Genomic DNA, 14,741 nt, shown 5'->3' on the forward strand with positions numbered 1-14,741 from the left:
TTCCGTACTTGTCTTTCTGCTGGGAGCGCGCCGCACAGCGTGCTCCCAGCACAAAGACCACGGTGTCACGGAGAGCCCAAGGTCCCGTTCTAACGATCGGGACCCGGGACTCCCGATTCCGGGTCACATGATCGCTGTGATAGCCTCTAATTGGCTATCACAGTGATCAGTCACTGTACAGCCCAACCCGCTAGTGTTTTTTTTCTCTCTCTATGAATGGAGGAGATTGGTACATTGTATCTCTCTAACTCCTGGCTTAGAGTGGAAAAAAAATTTGTAAAAAAAAAAAAAAAAATTATAAAATAAAAGAAATAAAATAAAGAAAAAATACCTAGATCAAGGTTTGATCTAGTTCAGTGCCATGGTAAGTGTTTGGGTTAAGGTCAGGATCAAAAGGTCAGGATTTAAAAAACAAAATTTGGTGTCAGTATGATTTAGGTAAAAAAAACAAAAACAAAAAAAAACAACGTGCACTATTGTTTCTGGGCTGTACTACGCGTACAAACAACAAATAACATACACATATATGGTATCACTGCGATCGTCAAGAGCTGGAAAAGTTATTTTGGGTTGTTCTTCGATGGTAGGTTATGGTAGTAACAAGAAACACACAGCTAAATTTAAATTTTTTTTACTATTTTGGGACAGTTTTCCTTTGATAATAAAAAAAAAAATCAGGAGATATCCATTACCATTTACCACCAAATGAAAGCCCAATTTGTCCTGAAAAAAAAACAAAGTATAATTCACCTGGATGTACAAAGTAGTTGTGATGATATGTACGGTTCTACTAACACATGTCAACGGTGCAAAATTGTGCTTAGGCATTTAGATTTGTTTTACCCTTAGGTGTGAAGGGGTTAATCAACATGAACTATTTTTAATCCTTGTGCTTCTATCATTAGTTTTTTTATACTTATTCAGCTACTTTCTGTTTTCTGGCCTAGGCAAATTCCAGGAGACTTCAGGAGGGGGGAGGGGTTTTCTCAGCTAAGCACAGCCTCCTGCCTGCATGCCTGAACTAAAGACAGATGGATTCCAGTAAGTAAATGCTACATGAATCCTGTGCTCTTATTCAAGATGGCCAGAAATGCTATGGGGTGTTTTTTGATGTGATTTCTCAATAAAGCATGGAGACATGGGAGTTTTCTTTGAATGTTAAACATGAATTAAATAGCGTTTTTGTTTTGTGGTGCCTCAGATACTGTGTAGTTCACATCTGCCTGTCCATAGACTTACATGGAGATTCTGTTCAGATTGAAAAGGCGGATCTGAACTGAACAGCTATGTGAAAGGACCTAGTGAATGACCTGTAGAGAGCTGGGATCAACGTAACAAAGGCTACCAACAGTAACACACTACGCCGCCAGGGACTCAGATCCTGCAGTGCCAGACGTGTCCCCCTGCTTAAGCCAGTACATGTCCGGGCCCGTCTGAAGTTTGCTAGAGAGCATTTGGATGATCCAGAAGAGGATTGGGAGAATGTCATATGGTCACATGAAACCAAAATAGAACTGTTTGGTAGAAACTCAACTCGTCGTGTTTGGAGGAGAGAGATGAGTTGCATCCAAAGAACACCATACCTACTGTGAAGCATGGGGGTGGCAACATCATGCTTTGGGGCTGTTTCTCCTCAAAGGGACCAGGACGACTAATCCATGTACAGGACAGAATGAATGGGGCCATGTATCGTGAGATTTTGAGTGCAAACCTCCTTCCATCAGCAAGGGCATTGAAGATAAAATGTGGCTGGGTCTTCCAACATGACAATGATCCCAAACATACCGCCCGGGCAACGAAGGAGTGGCTTCATAAGAAGCATTTCAAGGTCCTGGAGTGGCCTAGCCAGTCTCCAGATCTCAACCCCATAGAAAACCTTTGGAGGGAGTGCAAAGTCCGTGTTGCCCAGCGACAGCCCCAAAACATCACTGCTCTAGAGGAGATCTGCATGGAGGAATGGGCCAACATACCAGCAACAGTGTGTGCCAACCTTGTGAAGACTTACAGGAAACGTTTGACCTCTGTCATTGCCAACAAAGGATATATAACAAAGTATTGAGGTGAACCTTTGATATTGACCAAATACTTATTTTCCACCATAATTTGCAAATACATTCTTTCCAAATCAGCCAATGTGATTGTCTGGATTTTTTTTTCTCATTTTGTCTCTCATAGTTGAGGTCTACCTATGATGCCAATTACAGGCCTCTCTCATCTTTTTAAGTGGGAGAACTTGCACAATTGGTGGCTGACTAAATACTTTTTTGACCCACTGTATGTGCTCAGCATCTAGAGAGGTGTGAGAACCAACTGTCATTTTCCAAATGTAGCTTGGGAAAGAGGACGCGGACTATTGTCAGGGACGGGTCTCCTGTGCATTTGCAGTGCATGAAAACGCATGTATCTTGCATTTTTGGATCACAATGCAACACATAGTATATGTAACCTGGACCCATTGAAAAACAATGGGGTACCATGTACATACATTTGATGCAATGATACATGTGTGTTACGACACATAGGTGTGAAAAAAGCCTTACACATATACCTTTGCAATGATAAAAATCCCCTAAAACATCTGTCATTCTAATAGCTTATATTATTCTGTATCTAGAGGTATCTTTCATTCCGGAGTTATGTAGCAGAGCTTTAAGGCTCACACGGGCGCCAGTAGAATCTGCTGCCATTGGTCTGACCATTACAAAAATATCTCAAGCTTTTCTCATTACTGTTTTATTGAGAAACATGTTGATAAATTAACGAGAAAGGTACCCAGGTTGTATCAATGTAACAGAAAGAAATGAACCAAGTTTATTCCTCCCCAGGTCGGCACTGTGTAATGAAGGAATGCATGTCCCGCAGTGCAACTTGGAGGCTGTCTGACAGTCTCTGAGCATCGGTCTCCTGACAGCAGTCAAAGGCTGAGACGCACACGGTGATGCTATCCTGAGACGGGGAGAAACAGGCGCTATAACCATCAGGGACGAGCGGCCCATAGCACATCACACAGTCCATCGGAGAGGCAACCTAGGGGAGAGAGAAAACACTAGTACTATGGAATTATGGGCATTACATGTGTACGCAACCACCCATCACACTACAAGTCTCGTACGAAAAGTGTTCTAAGGTAATGTAATTATGTGGCTGGGTAGCATCCAGTCTCCTGGTAACAAGCTAAAAGGGGCTCTAATATGATATTCTGATATTCAGAAAAACTTGATACAGGGCTCAACAAATCCCAGGCACCAGATCGCCATGGCAACTAGAAATTGCGCCTTGGCGTCTGGGTTCGCACACATACTGCCTCTCATAGACTTCAATGGGAAGTCGCGCCCCATAGACGTCAATGGGGGAAAGGCCTCGCATAGACGTCAATGGGGGAAAGGCCTCGCATAGACGTCAATGGGGGAAAGGCCTCGCATAGACGTCAATGGGGGAAAGGCCTCGCATAGACGTCAATGGGGGAAAGGCCTCGCATAGACGTCAATGGGGGAAAGGCCTCGCATAGACGTCAATGGGGGAAAGGCCTCGCATAGACGTCAATGGGGGAAAGGCCTCGCATAGACGTCAATGGGGGAAAGGCCTCCCATAGACGTCAATGGGGAAAAGGCCTCCCATAGACGTCAATGGGGAAAAGGCCTCCCATAGACGTCAATGGGGAAAAGGCCTCCCATAGACGTCAATGGGGAAAAGGCCTCCCATAGACGTCAATGGGGAAAAGGCCTCCCATAGACGTCAATGGGGAAAAGGCCTCCCATAGACGTCAATGGGGAAAAGGCCTCCCATAGACGTCAATGGGGAAAAGGCCTCCCATAGACGTCAATGGGGAAAAGGCCTCCCATAGACGTCAATGGGGAAAAGGCCTCCCATAGACGTCAATGGGGAAAAGGCCTCCCATAGACGTCAATGGGGAAAAGGCCTCCCATAGACGTCAATGGGGAAAAGGCCTCCCATAGACCTCAATGGGGAAAAGGCCTCCCATAGACGTCAATGGGGAAAAGGCCTCCCATAGACCTCAATGGGGAAAAGGCCTCCCATAGACCTCAATTGGGAAAAGGCCTCCCATAGACCTCAATGGGGAAAGGCCTCCCATAGACCTCAATGGGGAAAGGCCTCCCATAGACCTCAATGCGGAAAGACCTCTCATAGACCTCAATGGGGAAAGGCCTCTCATAGACCTCAATGGGAAAAGGTCTCCCATAGACTTCAATGGGAAAACTCCGGTCAGGAGAAATTCTATTAAAAATTCTTACAGATTCGCACAGGACCCTTTTCATAATGGCACTCAAAACACAATGCGTGTGGATCACATCTGTGTGAACCACCTCAATAGGAACACATCATATGTTTTGAGTTTCAAAACGAATCCGGAATCGCACACCTGGGCATTTTGGGATTGCATGAGAATTGCTGTGATAGCAAAATGCAGATTCATATGCCATTATTTTCAATGGCACCTAGACCGTGGTGCGGTTTTGCTGAGATTGTTGTGTGGCAAATCACATTGCGTGAAGTCCTGGGCACGGACAACCCACACTATGATAAAAAAAAACCTGGCCCCTAACTTTTTTAACTGGCTCCTAGATTCAAAGTAAATTTGTCAAGCCCTGATTTGATATACAAACCATAGAGTCCAGAAGGATATTTTATTGAATGATCAACAATATTAGAAAGCCAACGTGTTTCAGGGTTCACTCTCCCTTTATCAGGTCTATGGTGTGAATAAAAAAAAAAAACATGTTTGCAGGCAAAGGTGAACTGTGACTTGATTTCTGTCCAACTTGGTGCTAAGCCCACTCCTGCAATTCTAAGTGGCCAGCAGAGGTTTTGGTACTGAACAGTTGAATAGGAACTTGCCCAACTTGAGCAGAAGAGCATTGTAAGCTCCAAGGAGCAGGGCCCTCCTATCCAGGGGCGGACTGACCATTTGGAAACTTGGGCACTGCCCGAGGGCCCGGGGTCAGTAGGGGGCCCCATGAGATGTCCCTGGCACCTTTTTCATAGGCTTTTTTGAGTTTGGGCAAGGACACAGGGGCCCCATGATCCCCTATTGCCCAGGAGCCCCATGAGTTGTCAGTCCGCCCCTGCTCCTATCCCTCTTGTATTGAACTGTATTGTTGCTGTATTGTCTCCTGTTATATTGTAAAGCGCTGAGCAAACTGTTGGCGCTATATAAATCCTGTATAATAATAATACTAATAATAAGAGCATGAACCATGAAAGAAGTACTCTCACAATCATAAAAAACCTAAATACCAGTCATTAATGTATAGTAACCTCCATTATCCACTCAAAAGATCTACTAGGGTTTACTTATTGTCCTCCTCCTTCCTGTCATCTAAGCCAGAATTGTAGGTCTATCCATGGTTGGGAGGTGGTGCCTGTTACGCACTGACGTCAGCTACACTCGGAATGGGAGCCTCTTTCTGACAACCCTCCTGCCCTGTATCAGTACTGTGAGCATGCCTGTCTGGGCTAGTCTTTTTACTCTTACTGGTACTGTAGCAGACAAGCCCCCTCCCCCTGCGTAGCCAGTGACTCCCCCCTGCGTAGCCAGTGACTCCCCCCTGCGTAGCCAGTGACTCCCCCCTGCGTAGCCAGTGACTCCCCCCTGCGTAGCCAGTGACTGTCTTGGGGAAGTGCCTGTAGCCCAAGAAAACAAAGTCAATCATAGCTAATCAAATATTCATCTCCTGGCTAGATGAGGAGTGGTCAGACAACGGTGGGGGGGAGCAGGGTTATCCACTGCTGACCGAGCTCAAATCTGAGCAATCTCAGCCAGGAGACAAACTAGAAACATTGGACAAAGTGCTACATGCACTTTATTGATGAATTACAGGATCACCAAAAATGTTTAGTGAGATTTCTTCTATGCAGCATAGATGAGCTTTTTGAGTGTACTCCTGTGTATGCCTACGCTGGGCAAAGCAACAGGTTCACTTTCACGTCGGCCCTTGCTGCAACATATACTCAGCTCACTCAATTTGGCTGCTGGGAGCAAATAAAAATGCTTCCAGGTATGGGGAGTATGCAACACCCTTTCCTCCTATGTTACAGTGCTGGTGATTGGTTGCTTAAGCACCCAGAGCTGTCACATAGAAAAGGGGAGAGACTAACTCTGTGTAAGCTCCATGTCATGACTCACGTCAAGCTTCTTATCCTTGTTCTTGTTATTGGAGCTTCAGGAGAGCAAAGGACGGGCGGTTTTCCTCTGGCTGCTGGCACTAATGTGAATCTGCGGCTTCGCACTACACGAGCAGGGAACAGCTCCGCTTTAACCAAAATTCCTTCCACTCCCCATCCTTCCTCTGCCACAATGCTAATTATGTAACCACACACTTCAATGCGGCTTTCGCTGTGAACCCCTTTCATCCTCTGGTACTAATTTTCTAAAGCCCAGCAAATGGCACTGGGGTGAGAACCTGGAATTTCCAGAGAGGAAATTGTCATGCAATCTGCTAGATGCAAAGGTCAGCCAACCAGACCTGGTATTCTTTCAGCAGAGAAGACATGGCCAAATGCTTTAGTTTTGGTCATGCGAGCAGCACTAAAGAGAGCCTTGAGCAATATTTTCTCCAGTAAAATCAGTTTACTTTTTTTTTTACTCTACTGCCCTGGCAAGGATATTGTTGCTACTAAAATTGCACCTAAATCTACCATTTATTGGATCATCAAGGACTTCAAGAACTTGAAAGTGTTACTAAACCCTGGACCCTGCATTGACTAATATCTGGTCTCCCACAGTACACAGAACATTGAAATGCAATTATTTTAGTAACTATCAACTGATAAATACCTTTTCTCATCAGCAGTTAGAGCAGTCTTGTGACTTCTATCAGTGTCCAGCAGACAACTGGTTAAAAAGTTTGTAGAAGGAGTTTTCATTCTGCTATGATTCTCCTAGGAGGCTGCATAACCCCTGACCCTCTGTCTGGACAGTGCTGATTGGCCCTGTACTGATCACATTCACTCTCCCAAGAAAAAAACCTCTCTAGCCATACAAACTAAACTGAGCATGTACAGCTTGCCCCTCGAGGCTCTGTTCTATCAGCAGATGGATTGGGGACAGACAGTAGAAAAGGGGAGGATAAGAGAAGACAGGATCAAACAGCCCTTTTACACAGAGGATTAACCACATAAGTTCCACAAGGAGTATAACAGGCATGCTTTACTGCATATACAGACTGATTTTACTGTTGTGAATTTAACACTTTAAGGATATTTTCATACAAGCATAAGACTTGCTTTGAAGCAACCTCTCCAACAAAGCTATGTGTCCCACTGATTGTACACACCTGTCCTGTGAAGAGCTTCCAGTGGGAAGACACGGCATAGGAGGTATCCATAAGAAGAGTGGGGAGGGCCAACCCAGAAGAGATACAAAGCATCTTCAGAGCCAAGATAGTGCCATCTATTGACTGCCCCTGTAACACCTACAAGAAATATATTGTTGCAAATGATCCTAGCAATATATACACAAACATGCACAGTGTTTCAGATATAGCAATGATAGGGCAAATCAATAAACTCTGCACATGATGAAGTTTTTAAATTTTAATTCGAAAAGAAGAGATACAAAATAAAAATACTGATTAGAAAAAAAAAATTCGCAAAAAAAAAAAATTAGAAAAAGATTAGATTGTCTTTTAGGCAATTGTCGCATAAGAACAACTCAAAATACTGTAAATAATTTTTATATTTAACACAATAACTTTAGGGCTCATGTACACTGCAGCTGATTAACTGACGTTCAGGTTAAACTGCTGTTCAGCAGTTTTTTCAGCAGCCCCTGAACTCTCCCTAATGTTTTCCTATGTGTCCATGTACACAGAGTCGTTTACAGGCAGTTGAATGCACCAAACTTGTGTTCAGGAGCAGATTTTAACAGCGTTCCAAACACGTGTGAACGTGGTTAACCGCGTTTATAAGCGTTTGCGTTTAGAAGCATTTTTTAACTGTTCCATGTCCAGATGCTGCCCAGAGCCTTTTTTCATCATCAGAAATGCATGCAAAGCGGTTTTCATGTATTCAAATGGACCCGGTACACCAGCACAGTCAGTTCCAGGTTTTGCGTGAAGGAAAAAATGGTAGAACGTGCCTCATTATTCTCATGATGGGATCCATAGAGAATACAACCAGAAAAGACAGGTCATCTCAACACATACTGCTCTCTCTGCTTCTGCTCTCTTTATTTCTCTCAAAATGTCCAAAATAGTTAATTTTTTACTATTTTTTAGTGCATTCTGGGCATTTGGGAAGGTCTCCTGAGGTTATCTTTAAAAAAAAAAGCTTCTAAATGCAAACGCACATAAAAGCGCATAAACGCGGTATGCAAACGCGGCTAAACTGATGTTTTTTAACCTACGTTTTCCAGCAGTTTCCATCGTTCAGAAGAGTTTTCCAAACGCCCCGTGTACATGAGCCCTTACTTGTGCAAACTCGGAGACCAAATGTACGCATCTGCATACTGCACAAGGACATTCTAACAAATTCCAAAGGACAATTCTAATAACATCTCTGAAACATCATCTTAGCAAGCAAACCTGTATATATGAAACCTAACATTAGCATATAAGCACTTAATATTTTCATTTACTCATTAATAAAGAATATAATTATTTTTTTTGACCACCATATATTAGTCATGCTCCACTTTTGCCTTTAGAACAATTTACTACAAATTCCTGGACTTGGCAAGTTGCTGAAGATGTTCCTTTAAGAATTAGGTCCATCATACCTTGACAGCGTTACCTTTACCCCACCAGCTTGAATCATTTACGTAAGGATGGATTCATGCTATGAATCCTGACCCTAAGATATGCATGTCACAGCAGAAACAAATTCATCAGAAAAACAACATTTTCCCATTTGCTACTAATCTAGATTTGGTGATCCCTTGTCTGCTGTACACCATTTTCCTCATCGAGGTTCAATGTATTTTTCTTTTAGAGATGACCATCTGCCATGGTATAACAGGCATAAGTAACCATAATCCAAACAGGGTTACAGGTAAATCCAAAAGGGGGGGGGGGAATGAAGGCTAACGCGTTTTGAAGGGTGCTCCCTTCTTCATCAGAGCTGGGTTGAGCAGATAAGAGACTTCAGTATGGCAGAGTTCCCATGGCAAGGAAATATTCAGCCACTGAGTGTCAGTATTACAGCAGTTCAGCCTGTTTAGTGTCCCAGCTCTGATGAAAAAGGGAGCACCCTTCGAAACGAGTTAGCCTTCATCCCCCCCACCCCCCCGTTTGGATTTACCTGTAACCCTGTTTGGATTATGGTTACTTATGCCTGTTATACCATCACTTTGTGAGTATATTTCCTTAATAATAAAATTAGTCACTATTTATTGAGGTAATGCGCAAGGTTTGTGCGCTCTTTCTTTCATCTTCTTCTATTGTATTATACAGTATTTGTATTGTACTTTCAGATGAGAGCTGTGCTGATTAAACAAAAAGCGTACAATCTGGTATCATACGAGAAAATTTTTCTAGCTTGTCCCTTCGAATAATTAAAGCTGTGTGTGAACAATCGTACGATGGATTCGAAAAGCGATTTTCTGATCTTGTGTACTAAGTTCAAGGTAGATAATCTGCTTGCTTCTTGAACAATAGTCCCAGAGAGGAAGCTTTCATTGCACTTTTCTCCCAACACTAGAAACTGGGTGACAAAACAAGTATATCTGCATGTCTGGTTCACAAGAAATGTTCTACTTTGTCTTTTTTTTGCATCACATGCAAGATGAGATAGTCACACACACCATTATTATTCCATACCTGAATTAAAAAAAAAAAATCTCACAATTGGATTGGAATAGGAATAATGTGCACACACCACTCCAAGGGAAGCTTCCATATAGGTATTAGCTATCAGGGTGCAGTTTCAATGATGGCCACTAAGTGGCAATCAGAATAAACGATTTAATGACAAAAAAATATAACAAAACTATGTTATGTATACATTTTTCCCCGTATAATGGCAGTGATTTCTAGCAGTGCCTAACCATCTCCTATAGTATTTCTGTAACCCTTGACCATCTGCAATATTATGTCCACGGTCTTCAACTAACTCTTGTGTTATGTCTTCAGTATCTGATCATCACATCTCCTGTAGCCTAGCTTTAGTCTCTGACCATCAACTTTATCATGCCTTTGGTCTTTGACCATTTACTATAATATGTCTATAGTCTGATCATCTACTATAACATACCTGCAGTCTCTAACCATATACTTTTATATTCTTGTAGTTTCTAACAATAAATATATACTTTTATATTCCTGTAGTCTCTGGCCAAATACTTTTCTATTCCAATAGTCTCTGACTATATCTATCTATCTATCTATATATATATCTATATCTATATATCTTTTATATTCTTGTAGTCTCTAACCATATATATATATATATATACATACTTTTAGATTACTATAGTGTCTGACCATATACTTTTATATTGCTGTAGTCTCTGACCATATACTTTTTTTTTATATTCCTGTAGTCTCTGACCATATATTTTTATATTCCAAGTCTCTGAGCATATACTTTTATAATAAAGTAGTCTCTGACATCTACTGTACAGTCCCCTCCTTCCTTGCACATCATAGCCCTCTACTTTCCTGGGAGTGGCCAATTACTCTGTGTTGTCCCAGCTCCTCTGCCCCTCCCTTCACCTCCCTATAAAATCTTTAGTGTAGCATCCAGAGGAGGAGAGAAGCAGAATTATATACACTCACTGGCCACTTTATTAGGTACACCTGTTCAATTGCTTGGTAATACAAAATTGTGAAAATCCCAGTAGATCAGCAGTTTCTGAAATACTCAGACCAGTCTGTCTGGCACCAACAACCATGCCATGTTTAAAGTCACTTAAATCCCCTTTCTTCCCCATTCTGTTGCTTGGTTTGAACTTCAGCAAGTCGTCTTCACCATGTCAAGATGGCTAAATGCATTAAGTTGCTGCCATGTGATTGGCTGATTAGCAGTTTGTGTTACCAAGCAAATGAACAGGTGTACTTAATAAAGAGGCCAGTGAGTGTAGAGTGTCACTTGAGTGACACATCGGAGTCTGCTTATTGCATGTTCTCTCTGTGATTATGTGGGGTTACTCTGGTTTCCTCCCACACTCCAAAGACATGCTGGTGGATAAGTTGGCTCTAGTCCATGTACAGGTGAAACTTGAAAAATTTGAATATCGTGCAAAAGTTCATTTATTTCCCTAATGCAACTTAAAAGATAAAACTAATATATGAGATAGACTCATTACATGCAAAGCAAGATAGTTCAAGCCGTGATTTGTCATAATTGTGATGATTATGGCTTACAGCTCACGAAAACCCCAAATCCACAATCTCGGAAAATTAGAATATTACATGCAATCAATAAAACAAGGATTGTACATAGAACAATATCGGACCTCTGAAAAGTATAAGCATGCATATGTACTCAGTACTTGGTTTGGGCCCCTTTTGCAGCAATTACTGCCTCAATGCGGCGTGGCATGGAAGCTATCAGTCTGTGGCACTGCTGAGGTGTTATGGAAGACCAGGATGCTTCAATAGCAGCCTTCCGCTCTTCTGCATTGTTCGGTCTTTGTCTCTCATCTTTCTCTTGGCAATGCCCCATAGATTCTCTATGGGGGTCAGGTCAGGCGAGTTTGCTGGCCAATCAAGCACAGTAATCCTATAGTCATTGAACCAGGAAGCATGAAGTGCTCCAAAATCTCCTGGTAGATGGCTGCATTGACCCTGGCCTTAATGAAGCACAGTGGACCAACACCAGCAGATGACATGGCTCCCCAAATCAACACAGACTGTGGAAACTTCACACTGGACTTCAAGCATCTTGCAGTGTGTGCCTCTTCATTCTTCCTCCATATTCTGGGTCTTTGGTTTCCAAATGAGATGCAGAAGTTGCTCTCATCAGAAAAGAGGACTTTGGACCACTGAGCAACAGACCAGGTCTGTTTTTCTTTAGCCCAGGTAAGACACGTCTGATGTTGTTTGTTGTTCAGGAGCGGCTTGACAAGTAGAATACAACATTTAAAGCCCATATCCAGGATCCGTCTGTGTGTGGTGGCTCTTGATGCACTGACTCCAGCCTCAGTCCACTCCTTGTGAAAGTAACCAACACTTTTGAATGGCCTTTTCCTGACCATCCTCTCCAGGCTGCGGTCATCCCTGCTGCTTGTGCACCTTTTTCTTCCACACGTTTCCCTTCCACATAACTTTCTATTAATGTGCTTTGATACAGCACTTTGGGAACATTCAACTTATTTTGCAATTACCTTTTGAGGCTTTCCCTTCTTATGGAGGGTGTCAATGATGGTTTACTACACAACTGTCAGGTCAGCAGTCTTTCCCATGATTGTGATTCCTACTGAACCAGACTGAGAGACCATTTAAAGGCTCAGGAACCCTTTGCAGGTGTTATGGCTTAATTAGCTGATTAGAGTGGGACACTTTGAGCCGAGAATATTGCATCTTTTCACAATATTCTAATTTTCTGAGATTGTGGATTTGGGGTTTTCATGAGCTGTAAGCCATAATCATCACAATTATGACAAATCACGGCTTGAACTATCTTGCTTTGCATGTAGTGAGTCTATCTCATATATTAGTTTCACCTTTTAAGTTGCATTACGGAAATAAATGAACTTTTGCACAATATTCTAATTTTTTGAGTTTCACCAGTAAGTGAGATCGGGACCTTAGATTGTAAGCTTCTGGGGGCTGGGATTGATGTGAATGCTCAGAATGCACAAAATGTAAAGCACTGCTTAGTGCAGAACTGTACTCACCTTGGCTCCAGTGATGCAGCGTCCTGGAGCTCCCCAATTCCAGGTATCAAGCGCCGGTCACTTTCATTGGCCAGTCTGATATGACGTAACTCCCATGCATGTGCAGGAGTGCAGTCAGCTTCAGCATTACCAAATTTCTACAGTGAGCTGTACACAAACAGCTCACTGAACGGGGCCGACAGGCAGGTAGGTCATTTTGATGCAAAAGAGACCAATAAAAATTCTTCCTGTTCAACCATTTTTGTTTTGTACAAAAAGTTCCTATTTAAACGGTCTGCTTTAAAAAAATACCTGTAATTAATACGGAGCTGCATTCAGCTTAAAGCCAGTCTTCACACTTATGTAGTATACACTAAGCATGACATTTTTGTGCTTTTTATGTAATGTAATAATAACACTGCCAGGGAAATTTGAAATTTGTTGTATTTTTTTTCCCCCTTTTTTAATCCATGAAAATTGCAAGCACCTTAGAAAGTGTTTTAGTTGGTGCCATCCTCTGTCATTGTCAATTCTGCTGGACGGTTTGGTATGAATGTAAATTTGGTGAAAAAAGTACGTAGGGCAAAAAAGGAATTCATGTACTGAATATCATTACATGTACTGATTGTATACAGTGAGAGAATGACATATTTCTAATGATAATGGCCCTTTATATTTTCAGGCCGTGCGTGCCGCATGCTGTAACACTTGAAAACAGAAACCGGGTGTTGAATATAGAAAATTATCAGCTCCACCTGCTGGGAACCCGTGGGATAATGAGAGAAACGATTTAGCAAGCAACCAAATTTTCCAGGTTAAAAATACCTTCACCTAATGTGATACAGAGAGGGATGAGGACAGGGGAAGGATGACAGATATTTCTACAATACCAGGTTATTCTGGGACATTTTCGGCATGGGCAGAAAACACCTAATTGCAACACCTAATTACTGAGTGTACAGTATATAACTGCCACCTTCCGGTTTAGGTCTCATTCACGGCGTAGCGATCCCTATACCCATGTGAAAAGCGATCTTCATCCACACAAGATGCACAGGTGTTCCTTGCAGCCAGCATCTTCAGATCAATGACAGGCAGCCGGCTGCATGGATCTCAAAGCACATCCTAGAGTGCACATCCCTGCAGGTCCAATGCACAGATCAGGAGGAGAACAAACTGCGTTTTGATCCATGCATCAGACCTGCACGGATGTACACTCCAGGATGTAAAATAACTAAAAGTCAGCACACAAAAATACATAACACATAATATCCCCTAAAGTCGCATCATTATCCTTCCCCTGAAGTACCAGTATACAATATATCAACCGACTTAAATAAACAAACTCAAAGTCCCACAAGTAAAATGTCCAAAATTTCAAAAAGACCCCAAAAAACGTCCAACGTGATATCCAAATCTCGATGGATAAGTGCTCACTACTCCAAAACGAAGATGAAGATAAAATTCAGACATTCTTCATATACCCTAAATCAAAAAATTATCAGCATGTGATCAACCCGTGTGCATGGAGAATCCTCAAATTAGCATCCTCTTGCTCCTTTGGACCTCACAAACAGACCAGGAATCAGTATGTGAAAGAATAACATATACATTTTATTGTAGCCACTTACATTAAAATCTGGTAAAACCGTCTTCCTGCTCCTAGCGACAAAAGAGTAACCCCATTGTGGTAACAGAAGATCTCCCGATCCCCAGCGAGTTACGCCAAACACACGCGCTCTAGAATCCAAAATGGCCACCACGGCACTTCCCTGTCAATGCAGCACGGGACGTATTGACGTTCCCGGAGTGCCGCGGTGGCCATTTTGGATTCTGGAGCGCGTGTGTTTGCCGTTCCTGGGACTTGGGGTGTACTCCTGGCGTTCCCCCAGAGCTGAAGTGACAGTGGTGGGCAGGAGTGTGACGGTGTAACTCACTGGGGATCGGGAGATCTTCTGTTACCACA

At 42.5% G+C, this 14,741-nt stretch overlaps 1 protein-coding gene across 1 annotated transcript in view; it reads right to left on the minus strand.

Moving 5' to 3' along the window:
• Positions 1-2,717: 2,717 nt before the first annotated feature.
• LOC149449320 (carnitine O-acetyltransferase-like) overlaps positions 2,718-14,741 on the minus strand; it is a 54,348-nt gene continuing 42,324 nt past the window's right edge. The window contains exons 13-14 of the mRNA XM_089693398.1: positions 7,296-7,433; positions 2,718-3,027 (exon numbers count right to left, since the gene is read on the minus strand). Coding sequence (XP_089549524.1) covers positions 2,812-3,027; positions 7,296-7,433 — 354 coding nt within the window. The 3' untranslated portion in view covers positions 2,718-2,811. The remainder of the gene's footprint in view (positions 3,028-7,295; positions 7,434-14,741) is intronic.

Source organism: Staurois parvus, unplaced genomic scaffold, assembly GCF_062004578.1.
Source record: "Staurois parvus isolate SC_StPar_1 unplaced genomic scaffold, SC_StPar_1.0 ptg000631l, whole genome shotgun sequence".
Taxonomy (NCBI): domain Eukaryota; kingdom Metazoa; phylum Chordata; class Amphibia; order Anura; family Ranidae; genus Staurois; species Staurois parvus.